Below are 26,823 nucleotides of genomic sequence, written 5' to 3' on the forward strand. Positions count from 1 at the left end.
TTGCTTCAGATTTGAGGTGGGATTTATTAGGAAAGGCAGGGCCATGATGTTAAGGAGGGAGAACCCCAGAGAAAGCAGTGGGAACTCAGACACTGGTTGGCATACTGACATGCCACCACCTAAGGCCACCTCACAGTCTCTCTGCCACTTTAATCACTGTGACAAAATCACTCATGTCAGTTTATAGCCTCGTCTCTTCCAGTAAAAATAAATCCAAGCTATTTAACCTTTGTGTGTGACTTCATTCACTAGAGTTTACCATTTGGGGCCTGGAGCTACATTTTCTTTAAGACAATGATGCTTGTCTTCTGGGAGAGTGACATGTAGTATTTTTTTGATGGATCTGACCTCATATGACATACTCACCCAAGGAGTTCCCTTGATATTTATCTTGGAATTTTGATTTTTTTTTAATTTTGAACTGGGGTTTTGAACTAACTACATCTTTTTTTTTCTTTTAACAAGTCCCAGGTACTTTCTTATCTAATATTTTATTTTCATTTTTTCTCCAATTGTTACCACCATTTTATGGCCTAACAAGTTAATATAAAATATTTTCTTTCCTTATTTCTTAGGAGGTAGATATTACTAACACAGAACTGTTACTCCATGAAATCTCCATGATGCTAAAAGACCCACACATCTAATTAAATCAGAAAAAAAAAACACCACTTGAGAATAGTTCCTTTAGTATAAATAGAGACCCTAGGGAGGGATGGCACTCTGAGCAGTTTTTAAGCACTTATATCTTAGTGTGAATGAAGGACCTGAAGGAGTTAATACCAGAAAGGAAAGTGAGGGCATAGGGTGGTGAGGAGATCCCACTTCAAAATCGTAGGATCAAGTAGCTGGCCCCTAGAAATGAACTCTAGCAGTTCTCATGAGTTCAGCAGACCCATTGTAATCTCAGGAACAAAATTACGTTTATTTTACCTGTGTTTATATATTTAATAAGAGCTTTATTGGAGTATAATTTGCATACTATAGAATTCACCCATTTAGCAATGGTTTACAACTCAAAGTTTATTAGTATATTCAAACAGTTGTGCAACCGCTCCAATTGTCAGTGTTAAAACATTTTCATCACCTTGGTGCACCTGGGTGGTGCATTTGGTTAAGCGTCCAACTCTTGGTTTCAGCTCACATCATGATCTCAGGGTCATAAGATTGAGTCTGCTTAAGACTCTCCCTCTCTTTTTGCCCTTCCTGTCTTTCTCTCTCAAATAAATAAAACTGTTCTAAGGATTCCTGGCAGGTGAGCCTCGTACCCAAAGCAGCTCTTTGGGCAGCTCTGGTTTAAAAGATTTTAAAAGATTTGTTATTTAGAGAGAGATTGAGAGAGAGAGAAAGAGAGAGAGGAAGGGAGTATGTGCCTGCAAGCAGAAGCATAGGTTGGGGAAGGCAGAGGGAGTGGGAGACAGACTCTCAAGCAGACTCTGTGCTGAGCATGGAGTCCCCCCATCTCAAGATCCTGAGATCATGACCTGAGCCAAAATCAAGAGTTCAATACTTGGGCACCTGGGTAGCTCAGTGGGTTAAAGCCTCTGCCTTCCGCTCAGGTCATGATCTCTGGGTCCTGGGATCAAGCCCCACATCAGGCTCTCTGCTCAGCAGGGAGCCTGCTTTCCCCTCTCTCTACCTCCTTCTCTGCCTACTTGAGATCTCTCTCTCTGTCAAATAAATAAATGAAGTCTTTAATAAAAATAATTAAAAAATATAAAAGAGTCCAATGCTAACCAACAGAACCACCCAGACACCCCTTTATTTTTATTTATTTATTTTTTAAAAGATATTATTTATTTATTTGACAGAGAGAAATCACAAGTAGACTGAGAGGCAGGCAGCGAGAGAGAGGGAAGCAGGCTCCCTGCCGAGCAGAGAGCCCGATGCGGGACTCGATCCCAGGACCCTGAGACCATGACCTGAGCCGAAGGCAGCGGCTTAACCCACTGAGCCACCCAGGTGCCCCCAGACACCCCTTTAAAAGGTTTTAGAATGTTGTGTCAATATGAACCTCCTTGCGTCTTTTAGCCATTAATTTTTGTTTCTTGTAGTTTTTCTGGCCATGACATTAGAGACATTAACACGCTTAAGTTATTCACCCCTTAGCTATTCTGTGGCATCTAAAAATTGACCATGTGAAGGTGTTTGTGAAAATTTCTTTAGGAAAGCTTTTTTTTTTTTTTTTTAAAGCTCCTGTTTTAAAGTAGTTCAAAAATATAAAAAAGGTAGATAGAATAATGAGAGAGACACTCTTATACTCATCACACAGAAATCAACACAAATTTAATAGTTTTGGGTTTTTGTTTTTTTTTTTTAAGAAATAAACATTATAGATTCAGTTGATGCTCTCCTGCTTTCCACTTCCTCATCCTTCTCAAGGGAAATCATTATCTTGCAATTAGTGTGCATCCTTCCTAGCTTTTTTAAACTTTAGCTTCATAAATATTTATCCATAAACAATATATATTACTATTTTGTGTGTTTTGTACATGCATTTATTTGATATTGTATATTTTTTCTACTTCTCAACATTGGTTTTCAATTTCTTATGTTGGTACAGGTAAAATAATTGAATTCTTTCCTTTTTATTTTTTTCTGGCTTTCCATGTTACAAACTTACCATCATTTATTTTTATGTTAATGGTATTTATAGATTGCTTTCAAGTTATGTAGAGAAGTTCTCAACTTCTCTACGTAATGCCAGGTTATATAGTGATACACCAGTTTATACTCCACTGACCGTGCCTAAAAATTTCTTTATATCTCCATCTTCATAATCACTTGGAATGCTAAGACTTAAAAACTTATAAAAATATTATGGATGTGAATGGTGTCTCACCATTCAAGGCTATTAGAGTTTCAATGACTGTATTCTCTACACTGTGTAATTTTGTTTCCATAATATTAACTCAAATATCATGTGGAATTTGTTTTCTTAAAATTGAATGAGTAACAGTGCAGCTTTATTACTTTGGGTTGGGAGGCCTCCCTGCCTCAGCTGAGACCTCAGTGGTCTGTATCCTCCACGAGGCTGTTCCCAGCCAGGACAGGAGCAAAGGAAGGGAGAGCAGGACACAAATTGGCTAACAGGCAGTGGGATTAAAGGGTGGACTCCAGGTTCCTAAACCAGGCTGTATTAGAATTTGTATGTAGAACTGGGTTAGAGGATGAGATGCTTTATTTTGATAACTTGTTTTATTTTGTTTTTGAAAACCATGTCTTTTTTTTTTTTAAGATTTTATTTATTTATGTGACAGAGAGAGATCACAAATAGGCAGAGAGGCAGGCAGAGAAAGAGAGGAGGAAGCAGACTCCCTGCTGAGCAGAGAGCCTGATGCGGGACTTGATCCCAGGACCCTGAGATCATGACCCTACCCGAAGGCAGAGCCTCAACCCACTGAGCCACTTAGGTGCCCCTTGAAAACCATGTCTTATTTGAAGAGCCTCAGAAGGCAAAATTTAAAGAACAGACCTTTGAGGAAAAATGGCTCCCAAATTTTTATACAAAGTAACAGTTTTTATAACAAAGTCCATTTTTTTCTGTGAAAACTTTGCATTTGCAATGTGTTTAAGACAACAATCCTAATTTTTTTTTAAATTTTTATTTTATTTATTTATTTGACAGAGATCACAAGCAGGCAGAGAGGCAGGCAGAGAAAGAGGGGGAAGCAGGCTCCCTGCTGAGCAGAGAGCCAGATGTGGGCCTCGATCCCAGGACCCAGAGATCATGACCTGAGCCAAAGGCAGAGGCTTTAACCCATTGCGCCACCCAGGTGCCCCAACAATCCTAATTTTTTAATATAATTTTTGTACTTTATTTTTTAAAAAAAATTTAAATATTTTACTTGAGAGAGAGAGAGGGCACACATGCATGCCAGTGCATGCACCTAATCAGGGGGAGGAGCAGGCGGGGAGGGACAATCAAACTCCGTGCTGAGCACAGGCGCAGTGTGGGGCTCAGTCTCAGGAGCTTGAGATCAGGACGTGAGCTGAAACCATGAGTCAGACACTTAATCAATGAAGCCACCTAGGCAGCCCTTAATATAGTTTTTAATAACAACTTTTTTGAGATATAATTCATGTACTGTAAAATTCGTGTACCCTTTAGCAGTGGCTTTTAATACAACTTTTAGTCATTCTCAGTTCTCTTTTTTCTCCTCTTTGAATCGTCCTGTTGTTTTGGGTCCCCTTGTCTACAAGCTGTGATCAGAAGCCCCTTTGCCGAGCTTTTTGTTGAGATGACTCTGCCCAGCCTTAGACATGGCCCTCAGCGCAATGGAAGAACTTCCATTTTCTTGCAGTGGATTTCCATATTTAATAAATATTTTAACACTTAATCAATCAACCATGTGTTTCTGCATTTCCAACAGTTTTCAACAAACAGGCTTTCCAGAATCTGTTATTTCAAAGTTGATTGTGTTATTTCTCTTTCTCAAGAAATAATTAGGTTAGAAGAAGTCCGTATGCTTTCATTTTAGCATCATATGCTCACTGCGGAATGTGTTCAGGAGAAGAACTCCAAATGCAGATACTGTTGCTGGTGGTAGTAGCAGGGGGTGTGTGTGTCTTTGTGGAGAGTCTTTGCGGACCATCCCATCTCCACAGGGCCGGTGGGTCAGTTTCAATTCTCACCTTCCAGTGGATGAGAGAAACAGCTACACTTGTCTCTGAACCTTCTGGCCTTGCTGCAGTTGGGTATTTTAGTTATGTTTGAGCCATTAATCATGCCTTTTTATAGCTCCTGTTCTTTGTAGCGTGTTTTCACTAGAACTAGAGATTCTCGATTTCTCCTTTCATCATCCTGTCTTTGAATAATGAAGGAACAGAGAAGATTGAAAATATTTCATAGACTTTGATTCTTGTTCCTTTCCTTATGAAGTTTAAACTTTCCAGCTTTGCAATTAAAATTTTTACCTTTTTTTTTTCCAGATTAAGGCTTAGTAACGTGTGTTTGTGCACATATACATGAGAGAGAGAGAGAGAGAAATGGAGTTATTTCTTGTGATTATATTTGTGAACTGATGTTTTAAAAATTCACTCCACAAATATTTATTGAGGGCCTACGACACGGCAAGCACTGTTCTGGTCCCTTGGGATACATCAGTGAATTATTAAAAACAAACAAACAAACAAACACCTGATTTCCTTTTTTATGGGACTTATATTCTAGTAGATAAACACATAAAAAATGACAAATTATATGGTATATTAGAAGGTGATGAGCTACGGAGAAGGATGAGTTCTAACATACACCATGGTAATGGGGATTGGGAGTATGGGGGGGCGGTGTGGGTATCATAGGTTGTAATTTTTGATAGGGTGGTCTACTGTGTCTTGCAGAGAAGTGACATTGGTAAAAGACTGGGAGGAAGTGGGGAGTGAGCCAGGCATGTATATCAGGAAGAGCATTCCAGAATGAAAGAACAGCCGGTACAATGACCCTAAGACTGGCGTGTCTGTAAATTATGAGTAACAGTGCTGTTACTCCAAAGATTTGTGTTGGAAGGTCTCACTGAAAACTGTACTGGGGTAAATATTTGGAATTATCCATGTGTCTGGCAGTATTTTCAGTTGTATCCTGTCTTCTCAAAGGATTGTATTTTCTCACCAAAGAAGAACATACAGATTTTCACTTTGGTGTCTAAATGTAATCCATTCCCCTCCATCTCCCCATGGTATTATGCATTTTGATTATTCTTTGCCAGGTAGTATTACTTCCGTGCAGTTAAATGTACTCCTCTCTCGTGTTTAGTACATGTGTGGCTATGGTTTACTTTCTTTGCAGGATGTTTTATTCTGTGTGGTTGGTAGGTATTTTTAGAGCTAATGTGCCGTAAAGCTTACAAAGTAGTACATAATTTCTCCTGTACTTAAGAGATGAGCGGCATGCTTCCAACAGATCTTTGAACATATCCTGTTTCACAAATGGAGGCAATAGCCCTAAATTGCATTAAGAGAGTTTTGTTAGCTATATAGGAGAGAAAATAAGATGATTCAGCATTGGAACAGACCTTAAATAGAGGTTGGGGAACTGTTTCAAAAACTTATAAAATAGTCTCAGCCATAATTTTTTCAAAATAATTTCTTTTTCTTTAAAGACTTATTTATTTATTTGCAAGAGAGAGACAAAGAGAGCAGGAGCGGGAGGGGCAGAGGGAGAGGGGGAGAATCTCAAGCAGACTGTGTGCAAGACTGTGCTCAGTTGCATGACCGTGAGATCACGAGTGAGCTGAAACCAAGACTTGATTGCTTAATGGACTGTGCCCCCCAGGGGCTCCTAAAAATAGTTTTGAATAGATATATATTTTTTACCTAGCAAGTGGGAAATTAATCACTTAAGTCATTGAATTTCCCTAAAACTCCAATTCCCGTTTTTCTCCCTCTGTCCTATAGGTAATGCATATTTCAAGTGCTGTAGCTAAATGACGACTACACTCATTACCAAGTATTAGTTGAATAAATTGGGCATGGAATACAGGTCAGAGATTTTCAAGGACCATTAGTGGAATGCACATGCTAAGAAAGGTTATACTCTCTTTAACAATGGTAGTGTTTGTAACTGCTAGAGAACTAAAAGAAGCCGACAAAATAGTTTAAACTAAATGAAAGCAACCTTTATAATGGTTATATTCCTGAGAGCTCCTTCCCATTTTTGGCAATTTGCAAAATAACCTTTATTTATATTATTGTCAGAGAACAGTTGTCACGTTTATATTAAATGCATAAATGAGCACATACTTTGTGCCAGGCAAGGTGCTAAGTGTTGGGAATACACAGGCACTTGGTACAGAGAGTGGAGGGTAATGCAGCCATCAGGCATGAGCCTCAGAGAGGAATGGAGGAATTGTCATCTGGAAGTGACAATGGGTAAGCGAGAATAAGTCCGAGTCCTAGATGTAGTACAGAATTTGATTTATGTGTACTCAGACTTGTGCTACCCATGTGGTGCAGTGATAGCACTGATGGAGGTAGACTCTTCTGCGCCCCTTGTATGTACTCAGTCTTCCCAGCAATCCTGAGGTTGGGAATGTTGTTCGCATTTACTCAACGGAGAAACTGAGGCATGGTGAGTTTAAATAACTTGCCCAAGATCATTAACTTGGGGAAGGGGTGGAGGTAGAATTTGAAACAGGAAATCTGACTCTGGAATCTAGGGTCTTAGCCAGTACTCTTTGCAGCTTTTCATAAGAGACTGCTCACAATTTTAAAACAGAGGGAAACTCGAGGATAAAAACACTTTAGTGCTGGATTATTCCCTTATATGGTAGTAAAGTGTCCTTGTAGACCATTAAAATCTGTGGACAGGGACTGTATTTCCTGTAAGTCTTCTGCGGTTTTCATAGGATCCTGTGCACATGGAAGGGGTTCAGGAGGAGGTGGTGGTATGGAGATGGTAGACCCATGCAGGGAAGACCAGAGAAGGACAAAGGGGATGGCTCAGTGGCCCTTCATTAAGGATCCTGTTCTGGGGAACATTTCAGTCAGGAGTCCCTGCCAGGAGGCAGCTTCCCAGAAACTCAGTGGGCATAGTTCAGAGCCCCTACCTACACATTTTTCAGCAGTGAATAAATTCTCCTACAGCATCATTTAATAAATCAATTGAAAAGTGAACTCTATGTTACTTCAAAGTCTTCATTTGCTTCCGGGCAACAGCCCGTAAAAAACTATCATGAAATGGACAGAAAAGCCGTGCCCAGGCTGTTTCCTTTGTGAAAGAGAATCAAGATGTCTTGTAGGAATCCTTTCTTTAACCCAGCATGCCAGATGCACGAAGCCTTCATTATGCTCTAATCTGTGCTCAGTAGAGGCAACAACTAGAGAGTTTGTTCAGCTTCATATCAAAACACATCAGCAGCATAGAGACCCAGGTCATTTATGGAACATCAGAAACAGTCCAGTGCCCCTGCGTGTGTGCTCCTTTGTTAAGGCCGAGAGTTTAAACATGGGGAAGAAAAAAATGGCTCTGCCTAGCTGGGGGCTCCCCAGTTTCACCAGCCCACCCTAAGGAGGCCATGGCTGCTTTGACTCTATTTACATGTCCTTTTTTTTTCCTCTCTTTTTAAACTTTTTTTTAATAATTTTTATAAACATATTATATATATATATATATATATTTTAAGATTTTATTTATTTATTTGACAGAGAGAAATCACAAGTAGATGGAGAGGCAGGCAGAGAGAGAGAGGGAAGCAGGCTCCCTGCTGAGCAGAGAGCCCAATGCGGGACTCGATCCCAGGACCCTGAGATCATGACCTGAGCAGAAGGCAGCGGCTCAACCCAGTGAGCCACCCAGCCGCCCCAAACATATAATATATTTTTATCCCCAGGGGTACAGGTCTGCGAATCACCAGGTTTACACACTTCACAGCACTCACCATAGCACATACCCTCCCCAATGTCCATAGCTTACATGTCCTTTTTGTTTCTCACATGGAGGGAGTCACGTTCTATCATGCCTTTGACATGAAGTTGTTTCTAGCAAGAGCTGAGTGTATGCCAGTGAAGAGAAAAGTGGTGGGACTAAAGATTTGATTTCTTTTTATATTTAGAAAGTCTCTAATATTATGTTGTGGTTCTCTCCTTTTTTTTTTTTTTTTTTTTTCCCTCATGTGAATTTATGTTTCAGGGCCAAGGGATGCTCTATATTCGATTCTGACATCATATCATTAGACACCGTTTGCTTGTCCTAGTCTTGAAGACCCTTTAGTGATGATCTGTATTCTGTCTCCCTCTTTTAGGGCAGCAGGTATCCTTCTATTCTGGTTTTTTGGAGTCAGACTCTCCAGCTTATAGAGTTTGCTTGTATCAAATAGTAATTATTTTCTAGGTTACAGTTGGCTACAATCTTTCCTTACCATAACACACATGCAAGCCTACTGGAATTACATTGGATAATGTGATTTGATTGGTTGAATTTTCTGTTTCCTCTCGTAACAGTCTTGCTTTCAGACATGATTTACAGTCCGTATATTTTTTAAAGGCATTTCACTTTTCTAGGGGAGTTGTTTAGTGGTAAAGGTTAGGTGACAATGGGACGCCTGGGTGGCTCAGTTGGTTGGACGACTGCCTTCGGCTCAGGGCGTGATCCTGGAGTCCCGGGATCGAGTCCCACATCAGGCTCCCAGCTCCGTGGGGAGTCTGCTTCGCTCTCTGACCTTCTCCTCGCTCATGCTCTCGCTCACTGTCTCTCTCTCTCAAATAAATAAATAAAATCTTTAAAAAAAAAAAAAAAGGTTAGGTGACAAAAATGATCTATTTATTGCTAGGGCTAATAGTGACTGACTCCAATAAATGAAAAAAGTGTAAGTAAAAGTAATTGCTAGAGTTTCTTTCATTACCCTTATCCAACAGAATAATTTCATGATTTTGTTACCTCTTTGATTTTTCCTAGTAACATGTTTGAAAAATTATACTTACTTAATTTCTTTAGATTTTGATGCTTTTGAAGTTAGCATTCCCAAAAGATTATAGACTAGATACATGTAATGCTGTACATATAACAAAAATTTTCCTACTCGGTATTTGTGTTTTCTCTCAAACATACATTATGGATGGATTATGAAAGCTTTCCTGTAACATGAGGGTGAGGAGTTATTCTTCAAATCAGTTTGGAGACATCAGCTGGTAGTATGTGAGTCATACTACCAGTTTAAAAATCTGGGGGGCAGATTCGTGTCATACTAAATCTCTATAAGTTTCTTGCTATGTTCTAACCTGTGCGTACATGAGAAGATTCCATGATTTGAGACATGGTTTCCTCAGAGATGGCTGCTATTGTTTTCTTTCCCTCACACAAATTTGCCTTTTTTCCTTTCCTTCCTAGTTGTGGTAAGGTGGCAAGTGTATTCTTCATATAAATCTTCGTTCTAACTACTTGAGAAACAAACAAACAAAAAGAAATATTTTCAGGGGTTCTTGTCTCTGGAATTCTCTATTTGGTGTCCTCGTGAAGAAAGCCCTTGGTGGGTGGGTGACGAGTTTCAGAAGAAAAGCATCTTTTGAATATCTTTGACATTAGAAACTTACTGCCTATTATTTTTTCCTTTTAAGCAGGAATTTTGTTTTTGCAATATTTTACTTGATTATTTCTTCACTGTGCTCTTGGAAAATTTGTGGACAGTGGAGATTGTTAGGAAGTTAGGAATCTGGTCCTTTTACAGTTTTGCATATGAATGTGTAAGTTTATGTGTGTGCAGGAAGCCCTCCAAAGTTTACATAGTTTTAGTCTTTAGTTCTAGGGGAGAAAAATCCTTTTTATCCCACGTGAATTTGCTTCCCAAGGAAAATGCTGTGGAATTCTTATGTGCCAGCTAGTCATCATGGGATTTTGTTCAGTGTTATTTCTGATTTTTCTTTCCTTGAATGCTTGGAGCTAACCCTTTAGTGGAAATGAGCCATAACTCTCAGACATCTCTAATATCTTTGCAAAGAAGATGAAATTAATCAAGGAAGCAAACAAAAGTGCATTGACATACCAGCAATGAGTGAAGTGAATCTTGATGTGAAGAACTCGCCATTCTTACTTTTTTGTTCTTTGGACTTGGCCTGTTTCCGATGTTGCCTCCAGGAGAGACTGGGACCCAGCGGGCAAGAGACAACCCTTATTTAGAGGCCTGCTTTTAAAATGATCTGACTGGGGCGCCTGGGTGGCTCAGTGGGTTAAGCCGCTGCCTTCGGCTCAGGTCATGATCTCAGGGTCCTGGGATTGAGTCCCGCATCGGGCTCTCTGCTCGGCAGGGAGCCTGCTTCCTTCTCTCTCTCTCTGCCTGCCTCTCTGCCTACTTGTGATCTCTCTCTGTCAAATAAATAAATAAAATCTTTAAAAACAAAAAAACAAAAATAAAATAAAATAAAATGATCTGACTTAGAGCGAAACTGATTAGTTATTCATTTGATAATGTAACAGCTTAACTGTTTCCTGATTTTCCCCTCCTCTGCTCTTTTTATCTGTCTTTTACTTAGCTTTCAGTAGTTAACATTTTTCTTTGTAACAAGCTGTTATATACTTTCACCATAAACAAAAATTTTTAAGTGTTTTTCTCACAGCATTCTGTAACTTATACTCCTTTCAGTTCACCTTTGGGGAAAAGCAAGATGAAGTATAGGAAGGTTTCATAACTCACTTTTAAATATCGAGTCACTAGTGGGACCAGGAAGACCTGTCATCTTTTTCCCCAACTTTCTTGCAGTAAGGAAAAGTATCTGTTTTCCAGAGCTGATTCATCTCTCGTCTGCTCCTTTTGTCTGCTGATTTTGTCGCATCCAAACGTTGGGGTTCCTTGCACTCAAATTTAATTACAGCTCAATAGCACTACGTATTATATTGTTCTCAGGCTGCTAAAGGTCTTAGAGGCCTTCTCTGACTTCAGAATTACACGAGTAAGCGTTTCTTGTTCAGGCCTTAAATGAAGACCTAGTAATGGGCAGTTAATGGCCAAGATGATGGAGAGACTGATTTATCAGAAGATATCTGGAGCATAAATAGGTAATGAGGCTGCCTGACTTCCGGAGTGGAGATGAGAATATCAAGGCTGGTTGGTGCCTGTGTCAGCACAGTCTCTCTGCCTCTAGTTGTTGGAGCAGGGGCCACTGGAGAGAAGGGCCCATGGCCGTCAAGAAATCAAAGCCTTCAGGGCTTCCAGGGTCACCCCAAATGGAAACTTCAGCCAGGGAAATTCAGAGAATGCTTGTCAAGGACTCATTAAAGAAAGTTGTGTGTGTGTGTTTGTGCATGTGTTATATATGGCTTCACCTAGAGGTTCCTCGGTGCAGAGATTTATATGGCATAATATCTATCCTTGGGTCATCCACCCCAAACAAGGGTATGTCCCATTGGTTGAACAGGTTTGCATCAATGCAAAATTTTTCACATCAATTAAAGTCAGTGCAAGAACTGGCATTTGAGTTGGAGACCAAGTTCAAATAGAAGGGAAAACCATGGGAACTGGTTACGTGTTAGGCTCACACATGTTAGCTCTGCACAGAATTCCACTTACTAACTTACTAGCCAAGGGAACACTCTCTGGCTGCTGTGGCCCCAACAAATTGTAGAATGAGGAATCTTAATGTTAATAGATGTGTCTCCTTGAGCTCTTTGGTTAGAAGTTCACATAAGGCCATGGAGTAATTACAGTGAGATCCTGGTGATTTTTCAATTGGACTTTTCTGTTGTAGAAAAAGAAAGGGATAATATATGCAAGTGATTATTGGTATTTTGTTTTTTACTGATCTCAAGGTATATTGGATGCCAGGAATTACACTTGCATTTTTTTTTTAAACTAACTTGAAGTGAATAGTAAAGTATTTTGGATGCAGAAAAGCTAAAGATTCTGTTACATGCATTAAAGACTTCTTTTTAATAATGTTAATTACTTTCACAGTTACCGGGTTACACAATGCCATTTGACTGGTAATACTCCTACCCCCATTGGTATTCACTGATTCATTATTCAAGTTGGGTTTAATTAAAAACCCAAACTTCCTTGTCTTTCTCTTTTTGTCAGAGTTCTGATTCTCCGGTGAAAGTTTCAGTGTCAACTTAGCTTTAAAAAAATGGTTATGAATAAAGCAGTCTTGAAAGGTTCATTTGTACTTACTTGATCTTTCGGATATGTAGGTTGGCCCTGGTTCATGGGCTCTAGTCGATGCAAGGAGAGAAAGGCTGCCAAGAGGCAAAATGCACAGGAGCATGGGGTTATGTTAGCTTCACATTGAAATTTCAGCTGTTATCCATGAATAATAAATAGGCCTCAATCTGGGAATTGTAGCAGGTTCTTCTGGTCCTAAAATTCTGTGATTCATTTTTGAAATTTGAATTTAAAATTATCCTTACATAATTTTATTGGTTTATTAAGTTTTCTTGCCATCTGGATAGTTATTTTATATCTTCCGATGTTTTTCTCTCAATCTTTTGTTTCACAGCTCCTAGAGAGGTTAGCTTCAATGCTGTCTCAGTCCTTAAAACACACACATACACTCACACACTTTGCCATGCCTATGTAACTTTTTTTCATTAAAGATGGATTTCTATGTCTACTTTAAACTAATTCTTAATTTCTTAGGTTGTGATCAGTTGGCCTCAGAGCCTGTGCTCTGTGTCCGATGTGGTAACGCTATTGATTTTTCTAGTGAAAACAGATTTCTAAACACTGTTTTTCATCATTTAATTTTCTTTTTATACACTTTAAAAATGTTCTTTAGAACATTTTAGTGACTTTAAAAATGCTCCTATTACAATAATTACTCCTAAGAACCCAGTAAAACTTGCAAGCACCTCCACACTGCAGAATGAAAACTGGGATGAAGCATGCTGCCAACAGCCTCTGCTACCAAGCAGTGTGACTTTGCAAATGACATTTGTCCACAACGGCCTGTTTTCTTCTCTGTAAGATAAAGATGATGTATTATATGAGCTTTAAGAGTTTTCTCCATATTACTGTATGATACTGAAGCATTTGATTAATAGTTTTTGAAATCGCAAATCTTTTTTTTTTTTTTTTTTTTTAGATTTTATCTATCTATTTGAGAGAGAGAGAGAGTGAGAGAGAGAGAACATGAGCTGGATAAGGGGCAGAGGGAGAAGCCGACTTCCCACTGAGCAGGGAGCCCGATGCAGGGCTCAGTCCCCCGACTCCAGGATCCTGACCTGAGCTGAAGGCAACTGCTTAACTGACTGAGCCACCCAGGCTTCCCAAAATAGCAAATCATTCTTATGAAGTAATTTGAAAGAATGCATTTCTGCAAAATTACATTTTTTACATATCTCTGAGAGCCATTATTACCTTTTAGCATTCAAATGGAAGTTAATAAGTATTAGAATTTTTGTTTGGCAATATATGTTAGCATCCACCCCCCCAAAAGGGGAAAATCCTGATATTATACTAGTTCTCTCTTCTCAAACATTTCCTTTTCATTTGAACTAAAAAGGCAGGGTCTAAGATTAACTTTCTGAGAACCATCTTGGCTCACATTGATGGTGTTGGCCAGGAAGCTAGATTGTTAATACAGCATGAAGTCAGTGTAATTCTACTTAATTACTTCTCTAAGATAACCTAAAGGCGTAAACATATTTGTTCTCTTTGGCCTGATTTTTTAAGTCAAACATGGGGAAGGCAGGTTCCAGAAAGAGAGAAGGCCACACAGAATGCAAGGAAACCATGCTAACATTTATTTCAGCAATCACCACTGCCAGTTTGGTTTGGCCGGCAGTCTTGAGTTTGGAGTTTGATCCTTGTGCCTTCATGAATGTCTGAGCTCCAGCTGTGAGAGGCTTGGTTTTAACCAATCCGTGGAAGAGAATGACATTGAACCACTGGTGAAATCAGCTCTTTATGGCAACTGCTTTTCTTAATGTTCAGGTACATTGCCAGTGATGCTGTATTGGGTTTCCCTTTGCTATTGTAATACATTATGACAAACTTAATATTATAAAACAACAAAAATTAATTTTCTTACAATTCTGTAGATGAGAAGCCTAGAATGGGTTTTGCAAAGCTAAAATGCAGATGTTGGCAATACTGTGTTTCTCTAGTGGAGAATTTTCCTTGCCTTTTCCAGTATCTAGAGGCTGCCAGTATTCATTGGCATATGGCTTTTGCCTCACTGTATTCTAATTTCTATTTCCATCATCACGTCTCCTCTGACTCTGACCCTTCTAAGACTCGGGTCTTACAAGGACTCTTGATTAGATTGGGCCCACCTGGATAACCCAGGATAATCTCTCCATTTGTCACATATGCTAATTCCCTTTTGCCGTGTAAGATAATATGTTCATAGGTTTCTGGGATTAGAGTACAGGCATCTTTAGGGCCATTATTCCATCTACTACAGATTCCTTTTACTCTCTCATGTGTCACCTAGATGCCAGATCCTCCCAGAGCCTTCTAGGACCACCTAGAATCCCAACCCTGGTCATCTGTTTACCTTGTTTTATTAAATCTGGGAATAATGTATTTATTTTCTCAGTTTATTTTTTATTGTTCATCCTCTGTCATTTGTCACTTTCTGTCTCCCTCCCCTAGAAAATAAGCTTCACTAACAGAGAAACGTGGTCAGCTTTCTTTACTAAATCAGAATAGCTCCCAGCACTTGCTAGACTCTCAGAAGGTTTTTGTTGAGTGAATCAATCCTTGTACAGACTAAGGAAGCTTGCCTGAGATTAAAACAATATTAATATACTGTTGTTCCTGTTACTATCAATAATGCAAGCGTTTTTTTACTAAACAGCAGTTAAACATGCTGTCAGTAGGTTTTCTTTTGAATTTAAGTAATGCGTTTCTCTTTGGGACACGTGCAAGATCAATAAAATAAGATACTAGCTGTTCTAAACTGAAGCTGCAGGAAAAACAAAACCTAAGAATTAGATGAAATTAGTATAAACAATAAGTATCTTGCTGAGAAAGAATGACAATGTTATCTTGATCCCTACACTGAATCGGGATACCATGATGAATAGCATGGGGCTTCTCCCCTATTCACCCCAGTTATGTGCCAAGAATGGAGAGAAGAGAGGTTTTAATGGAGACATCATTTCTGGTAAGCAGCACTTCCCGCAGGCTGTTCCAAAACATGGTTGTTAGCACTTCAGGAAACTCAGAAAGCTTTTAGACAAAAGGAAAGACATTATCCATTGACGTGGCATTAAGAACAACTTTGATGGAAGGAGTGCATTTCTGTAGGCAGGTAATTTATAGCTGTTCCGTTGTTGTTCATTTATGTATCCAGGTGACTGATAAACCCTCAAATGAGTCAGTCAGGAAATACTTATCAAGTACCTGACGCGGGTCACTATGTGTTCACCTCATATGGTAGTGAACAGTATTGAGGAGGAGGAGAGGAGGTGGTTGGAAAAGACTGGGAAGACTTCATGGAGGAGGAGTGTTTAGACTGAATCGTGTCTCCTCCAAAAGTCCTGTCTTGAAGCCCTAACCCCTGCTGTGACTCTGGAGATAAGACCTTTACAGACGTAACTGAGCTTAAATGAGGTAGTTAGGGTGTGCCATGTGTGCACATGTGTAGAGAAAAAGCCGCATGAGGACAGTGAGAAGCCAAGGAGAGAGGTCCCGGGAGAATCCAAATCTGCCTACCTCTTGATCTTACAGTTGCAGCCTCCAAGACTATGAGAAAGTAAATTTCCGTTGTTGAAGACTCCTCGTCTGTGGTACTTTGTTGTGACAGCCCTAAGAGACTGATACAAAGAGGAGCTTGAGCTACATTTTGAAGGATGGAAGGGGCCATTTCTGGGAAATGACCTTGGTGAAGATCACTATCTAAGGATCTGGTTCAGAAAGGCGCTCTGCAGAAGTGACGGATAAAAGGCACCAAAAAAAGTTGGAATACACCCAGCTTGTTGAATTCAAGTGTAGAAGGGAGACTTGACCACAGATAGAGTATGGGTGTGTCCTTGGGGACTTGTGTGCCATTATGTCTAGGGTGGGGAGAGGTGACTGTGGAGGATCTTGATATCCAGGGAGAGAAAATTTGTGTTTGGTACTGTAGGAAATCTAGGGCTTGCATTTGGGTTTTGGTAAAGAGTCAGTTTTAGATCAGGGAGAGTATGATCTGTGGCAGATAATGGGAAGAGGAAGGTATGGTTTCAAAAACTCTAAGAAGGGAAAAAGGTCAGAGTTTGGTGACAGCCTGGGTATTACTTGGGAAGAACCGGGAGTTAAAGTTGAACGATTAATGAGGTAATGAGGCTATGAGGCTGAGAGGTATCCAAACAGTTCTTCATTCTTTATTCTTGGGGCTACATGGGGATTGGAATGGTGTTCTTCTACTCCTGCTTCTTTCAAATACTTTAAAAGACAAGAATTCTCTTTTCTTTCCAAAAAGCTTTAATATCAATTAAGCTCTCTCCTTTCACCTGATACCATAAACTTACTGTGTGTGAAAATCCCAGGGATGATTGAGGTGCCCTTAATGGCCCACAGAATCCTAGGGTGTTTCTTTTTTTTAAGATGTGCTGGTTCTCTGGGAACAGTAACACCATCTGCCTCGTGCACTACTTAAACACGGTTGCTCAGATGGTTTTTATCTATAAAATAGTGTTTGTTTTTTTCTCACTGTTGGAATTTTACATGTTTATTTTAGAAATTTGGATACTAGAGAAATATAAACAAAAAATTTAATTCATAGTCCTACTGATTATCTATAGCTACAGTTAATATTTGGAGAATCAAACAATAAATGGTTTTGTTTCCTTCTTTTCAGTTAATGCACTTGATTATTCAATATGTTAATTGGTAACATTACATTTTTTTTTTTTTAAGAGTCTCTTGTGATTTTGTCTGGGAGTTCTTAGAGTAACATAGGAAATGGTGATTTTTTTTCCTCTAACAAATTTTCATAGGTGATATTTTCAGTAGTTAGCAAAGATTGAGTTTTGCTCTAAAAAGATGTGGAGACATCTATGAAATTATGTTTGGCAAATTAGAACTGAAATATTATTTTTAAATTAAATTTAAATTTAATTAATATTAAATATCAGATAGGAATAAAAAGGTTTTTTTTTTAGATTTAGATACCTTCCTTGTAAATATGTTATCTGTCTTATTATTTTACTCTTAAATTGAACATATTTTTCCCTCTTTTTTAATGTACAAAGTTTAATTTTAAAGGAGCCCATCATATAATATAGAGTAAAATGGATGAAGTGCAGTCTTCTTGGAAATGAACTGTTTAGCCTCTTGAGTAAACCAGAAAGGTAGGGTACTTGCCCTCTGGGGTGAGGTAGTACTTTACTTCAGATGGGTGAATGCTTGGCTTCTAAGAAGGTATGGATTTTAGTTTTTTCCTTTACGCTCCATGCTGAACCTGTTTTCTAATTTATGATATTATAAACCTTTTTGAATCATCATAAGAAATGCTTATAGTCTGATTGCTGTGGCTGAATAGTAAGTACCTTTCATCTTTTTGATATTGCAGTTGACTCATGTTGACCAGGCGAGCTTCCAGGTTGATGCCTTTGGAACATCCTTCATTCTTGACGTCGTGCTAAACCAGTAAGTCCTTGTTGAGCTGCATTCCCTTTGATCAGATACACATTCAATCCACTTTTATAACCTTTTGTAAAGTTTTGTTTTCTTATGATTCTTTACTTCATCTTCTGTATCAGTTCGATAACTACATTTAAAACTTTTGTATCTATTGTAAGTTATAAAGTCTGGCAAATAACAGGAAATGGATATCCATTTGAAATTGAACAGCTGTAACAGATTTAAGAAGGTAATGTGGAGGTCAAGACTAACTCTAATATTTTGCATAAGAATATATCTGACCATAGTTCCTCTGAATGCAATAAATTGTAAAAATAATATTTTGGGTATTAAAAATGTCTTTCTTTAGAACAGCAGATGTGTGACCCCTAATAATGGCATTAGGTGCATTGATTTGGGGGTCGGTTTCTTTGAGGTTTAGGGTACTGTGATTATTTTGTAAATAGGATGTAATTTTGGAAATTCTGTTTTTCAGTTTCGTTAGATACCCTTCAAGTATTCATTAGCCACATGTGGCTAGTGGTTACCTTATGGGATAAGGCAGAACATTTCCATCACTGCAGAAGGTTCTGTTGAGCAATACCGGTTTAGAATTCTTTTGGGGAATGGGCATATATGACTTGTTAAGATTATTGAGCTAGGTCAGTCAGTATTTGGAAAGGAATTCACATCTTCCTTTTAGATTCCAGACCATGTCCAATGGATTAATTTAATAATTAGTCTTATTAGTATCCTAGTTTTTGTGGAATTTTTTTAACAAAATGTTATAGTTCCATCTTTTATGTTAATATTTAAGGCATGTATTAGTTCATTTTTTATCTTTTTTTACATTTTATGTATTTATTTATTTGAGAGAGGGAGAGAGTAGGGGAGGGGCAGGCAGAGGGGGGGAGGCAGAGAATCTCAAGCAGGAGACACCCTGAGTGTAGTGCGCAGAGCCCTTGCAGGATTCGATCCCACAGCCTGGATATCATGACCTGAGTCAAAACCAGGAGTCGGTTGCTTAACTGACTGAGCCACCCAGGCACTCTTAGTTTATTTTTTAGTTAAGTTGTCTCATAGATACCTTTAGTAGGTATGTCTCCCCTCTCTTCATATTTTTGTAGTTCACAAACAATTTAAACACTGAAACACATTGTTTTAGGTGGAAGGTGACTTTTTGGGTGATCCATTAATCCATTAATTAATCATCCATTAATGATTAATGATCATTAATAGGAGTTGTTTGTTCTTTGATCATGTACATTTCTATAATGTAACATAAATTTTTAAAAAAGGTAACATGGGGTACCTGGGTGGCTCAGTCCTTTAGGTGGCCTACTTTTGATTTCGGCTCTGGTCATGATCTTGGGGTCATGGGATTGAGTCCTGCATCTGGCTCATTGCTCGGTGGGGAGTTGGCTTGGAGTTCTTTCTCTCCCTCTTCCTCGCCACCGCCCCCCCACCCCCTGCTTATGCATGCACACACACATTCTCTCTCTCTCTCTCTCTCTCTCTCTCTTTAAAATAGATAAATAAATCTTTTTTAAAAAGAAAGAAAATGTAACATTAACTATATTTCTGTGTTCATTAAAATACAACTTATTGCTTGTTTTTAAAATTAATGGTTTAGAACATATATAATTAAATGCTTTGTACCACATGCTATTTAATCTAATTTCATAGAGCACGAGATTGTGTTAGTATGATTTGTATATCTTATATTCCTGCTTGATGTAAATACCCTAAAACTTACATGTTTAAGTGACTCATTGTGGTTTTTCAGCAAGTTTGATGTTATAAAGTTTTTAAAAACTAATTATAAATGAATGCATGCTCCTTAGAAAAGTAATGACAAAGCAGCAAAAACAGTCTCACAAATTGTACATAGGAATGGATTGCCCTGTTTTATTTTTTATTTTTATGTTTTTTAGAGATAAAGAGAGTGTGTGCAAGCAGGAGGGCAGAGAGGTGCATTGGGAGAGGGGGAGAGAGAATCTTTTTTTATTTTATTTTATTTTTTTTTAAAGATTTTATTTATGTATTTGACAGAGAGAGATCACAAGCAGGCAGAGAGGCAGGCAGAGAGAGAGAGGAGGAGGCAGGCTCCCCGCTGAGCAGAGAGCCCGATGTGGGCCTCGATCCCAGGACCCTGAGATCATGACCTGAGCCGAAGGCAGCGGCTTAACCCACTGAGCCACCCAGGCGCCCGGGGGAGAGAGAATCTTAAACAGATTCCTTGCCGAGTGCAGAGCAACTGTAGGGCTTGATCTCCACACTGAGATCATGACCCGAGATCATGACCTGAGCTGAAATCAAGAGTCGGACACTTAACCTACTGAGCATGCAGGGACCCCCAGATTGCCGTATTTTACATTGTAACCCTCTCTGCCCTTAATCCCTTATCAACCTGCTCCCCTACTTCATTTTTAAGACAATATTCATAGCCATTTAATATGGGTTGACTCATATGAAATCGCCATTTTTACAGGTCAAAATGTTGAAATACCAGCACTGTCTTAGGGTCAATTAATATTTCTATATTTTAATTACTTATTTTGTTTATTAAGTTTTTCCTCCCACTAGAATGTAAGCATCTTTTGGGCAGAGATTTTCTTTCCTTCCTTGTGGTCTTTGCCTACCTCTGCTGGGCAGAATATGTACTAAATTCCAGGCTGGGAAGCCATATAAACTTGGAGACCTTAGAAAGGCTGGCATCCACCAGGACACAGAGAAGGCAGATAAGGATGGAGGCTGTCAACTGGGGAGAAGGCAAACAGCAAAAAAGAAACAGAAGATAAGTATTTGGGACTATCTTCCAAAAACTGAGCGTCTATATTTAGATGACTTGGGAAGTCAGATTCCTAGGTCAGATTCCTAGTTTTTAGTTCATTGACTCTTTCCTAGCCCTCCTTTATTATTATTATTTTTTGCATTTTTAGAAACTTTTATTTATTTTTTAAATTTCTTTTCAGTGTTCCAGAATTCATTGTTTATGCACAACACCCAGTGCCCCATGCAATATATGCCCTTCATAATACCCAGCACCAGGCTCACCCAGCCTCCCACCCTGCTCCCCTCCAAAACCCCCAGTTAGTTCCTCAGAGACCACAGTCTCTCATGGTTCATCTCCCCCTCCAATTTCTCCCAACTCCCTTCTCCTCTCCATCTCCCCATATCCTTCGTGTTATTCCTTATGCTTCACAAATAAGTGAAACCATATGATAATTGACTCTCTCTGCTTGACTTATTTCACTCAGCATAATCTCCTCCTGTCGTCCATGTTGATACAAAAGTTGGGTATTCATCCTTTCTGATGGAGGCATAATACTCTATAGTATATGTGGACCACATCTTCTTTATCCATTCGTCTGTTGAAGGGCATCTTGGTTCTTTCCACAGTTTGGCAACTGTGGCCATTGCTGCTGTGAACATTGGGGTACAGGTGGCCCTTCTTTTCACTACATTTGTATCTTTGGGGTAAATACCCAATAGTACAACTGCAGGGTCATAGGGTAGCTCCATCTTTAATTTCCTAAGGAATCTACACACTGTTTTCCAAAGTGGCTGCACCAACTTGCATTCCTACCAGCAGTGTAAGAGGGTTCCCCTTTCTCCACATCCTCTCTGACACTTGTTGTTTACTGTCTTGTTAATTTTGGCCATTCTAACTGGTGTAATGTGGTATCTCAATGTGGTTTTGGTTTGAATCTCCCTGATGGCCACTGATGGTGAACATTTTTTCATGTGTCTGTTAGCCATTTATATGTCTTCATTAGAGAAGTGTCTGTTCATGTCTTCTGCCTATTTTTTGACATGATTATCTGTTTTGTGTATTTTGAGTTTTAATTTTATTTAATTTTTTCAACGGGAGAAAAGTCAAATTTAGTAGCATAAATAGGAGAAGTCCACACTTGGAAATTCCCTCCCATCCTTCCTTTAAGTCACTATTCCTGTGGATAGCCCAGCCTTGGTTTCTGATTCCTGACATTTGTAAAACCTTGATTTTCAGTTCTCAAAAAATAAAGGATATTTATTCATGTCAGTTCTACCCTAAACCACCTCATTCCTTTGGAGAAATCTCTCCACAAAACATTCTGTTCCTAAGGAGAAACACATATGGCCCATACTTATCAGAGCATGGATACTCTGGAATACTAAGGGTAGAGCAGAATTTTTTTCGAGATACTGGCAAAAACCTTCCATTGGGCATTTTTCCTCTTTTGAAGAGGAATTTTGATTTTGAAATGCAAGAAGGACAGAGTGTATATTTATATAAAGTACAGAGTATAAAATAATAACATAAATGGAAGTTCTTGGGCTAAGGAATATCCAATGGTTTGGGGTTTTTTTTGTTGTTGTTTGTCTGTTTTGGTTTTTGCCTAGGATCTTTATTACACATAGGTGGCAGATAGCTTATTTCTTTAAGCTTTAAGAGCCAGGATGATTTGATAAAAAGATTTTAAAAAAAATTTTTGTGAGAAATGTTTTTATTTCATGGTTCCAGTTTACATATTGTCTTGGGGTTGTGTTGGTTAAGGAGCAAGAAGGTTAAAAATCGAATATACTCTTTATTTTTTATTTTTTTAAGATTTTATTTATTTGATAGAGAGAGAGCACAAGCAAGGGGAGCTTCAGGCAGATGGAGAGGGAGAAGCAGACTCCCCACTGAACAGGGAACCCGAAGTGGGACTTGATCCCAAGACCCTGGGATCATGACCTGAACTGAAAGCAGACCTTTAACCTTTTGAGCCACCCAGGCACCCTTGAATATACTCTTTTTTTTTTTTTTTTTTAAAGATTTTATTTATTTATTTGACAGACAGAGATCACAAGTAGGCAGAGAGGCAGACAGAGAGAGAGAGGAGGAAGCAGGCTCCCTGCTGAGCAGAGAGCCCCATGTGGGACTCGATCCCAGGACCCTGAGATCATGACCTGAGCCGAAGGCAGCGGCTTAACCCACTGAGCCACCCAGGCGCCCCGAATATACTCTTTTTAAAAGCTGTTTTTCTTATGAAGCAATTCTAGGGCTGTGGAACTGATAGAGGGTTTTTTGGTTTGTTTGTTTGTCTTTTTGTTTTTAAACTGGAGGCAGATAAAGTAGGTCTATGTGTAGCTGGATTCCAGTTGCAGAATGGATCCAGTAATATACATTTCAGATTGAAATGCAAGGAAAAGTATCATTACATAATATTCCTTCTGAATGTTCAGTATACAAAGTTATCTATAACCATATTATATAAGTTCAACCTATGGGTTGTAATTTCTACAGAAGGCAGATAAAGAATATGGAATGTTTAAACATGAAAAGCACAGCCAATTCCTGTTTTGCCAGGTGATTTTTAGTTCTTTCATGAGGTCACACAGTTGTGAAATTTCACTGTTTAATAAATATATTTTAAAAGCCAAACTTATGGCCTGGCCTGGTCATACTAGACCCAAGGCCACACTGGACCTTTTCAGAGATCAGTGACTGGTATTACACTTTATTGTGAAACATTCCAGAGAAAGAGAAATGAAGATTTTTTATACTATATATATAGCATTATATATATACACATATATACTATATAAGTAATAATATATATATATAATGTATATATAATTGGAGCAATTCTTTTCCTGTAAATCTCTCTCCCATTCTTCAAAAAGTGGACAACTAAACTGCTCAGATAATGAGAAAATTTCCTTTCACTGCTCCTTGATCCCTTTACAGAGAACTATATACATGTGGATATACCCATACCCCTATATACTCATCTTCACACATCCCACAAAGAAGCAGATACTCCACGTGGATATGAAACATATAATTAGGAAGATAGAACCCAACTTTTACAGCTTGTTTTTGGGAAGGCAGACTGTGATACAGCTCCCAGATTTAGATGATCCTACTCCTAAATTTTGATTGTATTTTACACATTCTCTCCTTCTTCTTATAATAACAATTAAAAAAAAGTTTATCTAGCTTAGGATCCTTATGTCGGTGTCTTTTTTCCCTTTTTCACAGTGAGGGATAGGGAGAGCAGCTGTCCGCAGATGGGGTTGCCCTGCCAGACAGGAGGTGGTATGGTGGTAGGATTGGGGTAGGGAGAGAGGGAGAAGCAGGAACAAGATCAGACAAGAAGCATCCAAATTCGTTCAACTGGGCAAGTCCAATTTTGTCTTCTGTCATTTAGCAGAATCATTTGCTAATTAGTCACCTTTTTTTTTTGAAGAATTTATTCATTTATTTGACAGAGAGAGATCACAAGTAGGCAGAGAGGCAGGCAGAGAGAAGGAAGCAGGCTCCCTGCTGAGCAGAGAGCCCGATGCGGGACTCGATCCCAGGACCCTGGGATCATGACCTGAGCCGAAGGCAGTGGCTTAACCCACTGAGCCACCCAGGCGCCCCTAATTAGTCACCTTTTGATTGCTTTGCACTAGCACTCTTGAATTTGCAGGAAAAGTAGAAATTACAGGGGGCACAAGATAGTGTGTGACTCCAACTGGCATTGGAATTTAGGTCTGGAAGTCTCATTTCCTTAACTGTTCTATTTACAGTGTGGATAAAAATAAATGATGGAGATAAGATTATAATTAAATGATGTTATATGATGATAATAAATAACATAATATGTCTTTCACTGTTAATAAATCTGTAACTTAATATCTTACTGTTCAACTAAATTCATTATGGCAAATATTTGTTTTTATATATACATTTAATGCAAAATTATTCCATAGAAGATAAATCTGTATTGAATGGTCCTTGCCAATAAGGGTCCTTACCTTCATTTTATAAACATACCATATATGTGTTTGAACATATGTTTTACACATGCATATGTATGTGTATGTATATGATGTATATGTACACATACATGTATACACACAACCATATGTACACACATATATTTAAATTTCTAAGCCTCTAGTAAGTGCTAAGAGTTATTCTGGCCTGTGAGGACTTGGTAGAAACAAGGAAGGAATCACCCTACTCTCATCGAGCCTGTGTTCTAGTCAGAAAATGTGTTAACAAATAAATTTCAGAAGGTGACAGTGCCATTAATAGTAAGTGCCTGGTTTAGAGGTGGGGGTGCTATTGGAGCAGGGGTCAGAGACAAGCTGTCTCTGAAGGGATGACATTTGAACTGAAGGGGTCCCCAGGCAGAGAGAACAGCAAGTGTCAAGGCTGTGAGGCAGGAACGAGCTTAGTGTGTTTGAAAGCTAGGAAGGTGGCATGTGAGGCTGGAACAGGGTGAGTCCAAGGTAGTTTTTAAATGAGGTTGGAAAGGTGGCAGGACCCAGATCATGTAGGGCCTCAATGGCCACAGAAAAGACTTTGGATGATAGTCCAAGCAGAGGCTGCTGGTTTCCCCACACTGTATTTTATAGTATTTATTCCTTTCTCCTTTCCTCACTGACTTATCGTCTTGCATTCATCATACTTAGTTATTGTATATTTTAATATCTTCCCAAAGCAATCTCTTCTTAAGATTTATTCATTAATTATTTGGCCTTGTACCATCATACTATTTATTGTGCCTTTATAAGTGTTTTAATATCTAGCATGGAAAACTCTTTCATTATTAGTTTTCTTTTGTAAAATTTCTGAGAAATTTTTGCCTTTTGTAACATGGAAATTTCGAATAACTTTGTCATTCTCCTTTTGAAATTTTAATTGGACTGTCACTACACCTTATTTTAATTTGGGAAAAGTACATGTTTTTATAGATAACTGAGTCTTTCCATCCATTACCATTGTGGTTTTTTTTTTTTCTTTTAAATTTTAAAACATCTATGGGACACCTGGGGGCTCAGTCGGATAAGTGTCTGCCTTTGTCTTGGGTCGTGATTCCAGGGTCCTGGCATTGAGTCCCAAATTGGGATCCTTACTCAGTAGGGAGCCTGCTTCTCCCTCACCTGCTCTCCTCCTGTTTGTGCTCTCTCTTGATCTCTCTCTCTGTCAAACAGATAAATAAAATCTTTCTTTTTAAAAGATTTTATTTATTTGACAGAGAGAGAGATCACAGGTAGGCAGAGAGGCAGGCCGAGAGAAAGGGGGGGCGATGCAGGCTCCCTGCTGAGCAGAGTGCCTGATGCAGGGCTTGATCCCAGGACCCTGAGATCATGACCTGAGCTGAAGGCAGAGACTTAACCCACTGAGCTTCCCAGGTGCCCCAGATAAATAAAATCTTAAAAAAAAAAAAAAATTAGCATCTATTTTGTCTCTCAGTAAAATTAAGTAATACTTTGGTTTTTGTTTATTTGTTTTTTTAGATTTTATTTATTTGTTTGACAGAGAGAGAGAGATCACAAGTAGGCAGAAAAGCAGGCAGAGAGAGAGGGGGAAGCAGGCTCCCAGGGAGCCTGTTGCGGGGCTCAATCCCAGGACTCCCAGATCATGACCTGAGCCAAAGGCAGAGACTTTAACCCACTGATCCACCCAGGTGCCCCTGTACTTTGTTTTTTGTAGGTCCTGAACATTTCATGTGGAAACTTCTCATGGGAATTGTAGTTTTTGTTGCTACTGTGGACATTTTTCTATGTTTTATAATTTAGTTATTGATGATGTATAGTAAAGTCATTGATTTGTGTTGAACCTTATTCATTTCCTTAATAATGCTAGTGTTTTTTCTTTGTTGGTATTGGGTTTTCTAGTTTGGCAGTAACAAGACTAGAAAATCATGAAAACATCCTTTTTTTCTTTCCAAAGTGCTACTTTGTGTTACTATTGTCCACCTTGAAGCTTTTTCTAGAAGTTCCTAAAATCTATTACTTGGTGAAAATTGCACTTTTGTCTTGGTTCTTTTGGTAATAGGCATATCTCTAGTATTCACTGTTAAGTAGAATGTTGATTATT

At 38.8% G+C, this 26,823-nt stretch overlaps 1 protein-coding gene across 15 annotated transcripts in view; it reads left to right on the top strand.

Moving 5' to 3' along the window:
- The window catches only part of ADAM22 (ADAM metallopeptidase domain 22), a 224,121-nt gene that overhangs the window by 15,357 nt on the left and 181,941 nt on the right, over window positions 1-26,823 (top strand). For all 15 annotated transcript variants that reach the window (XM_044245959.1, XM_044245964.1, XM_044245961.1 and 12 more), the window contains exon 3: window positions 17,929-18,005. In XM_044245959.1, coding sequence (XP_044101894.1) covers window positions 17,929-18,005 — 77 coding nt within the window. The remainder of the gene's footprint in view (window positions 1-17,928; window positions 18,006-26,823) is intronic.

Source organism: Neovison vison, chromosome 4 (genome assembly GCF_020171115.1).
Source record: "Neovison vison isolate M4711 chromosome 4, ASM_NN_V1, whole genome shotgun sequence".
NCBI classification, from domain to species: Eukaryota; Metazoa; Chordata; class Mammalia; order Carnivora; family Mustelidae; genus Neogale; species Neogale vison.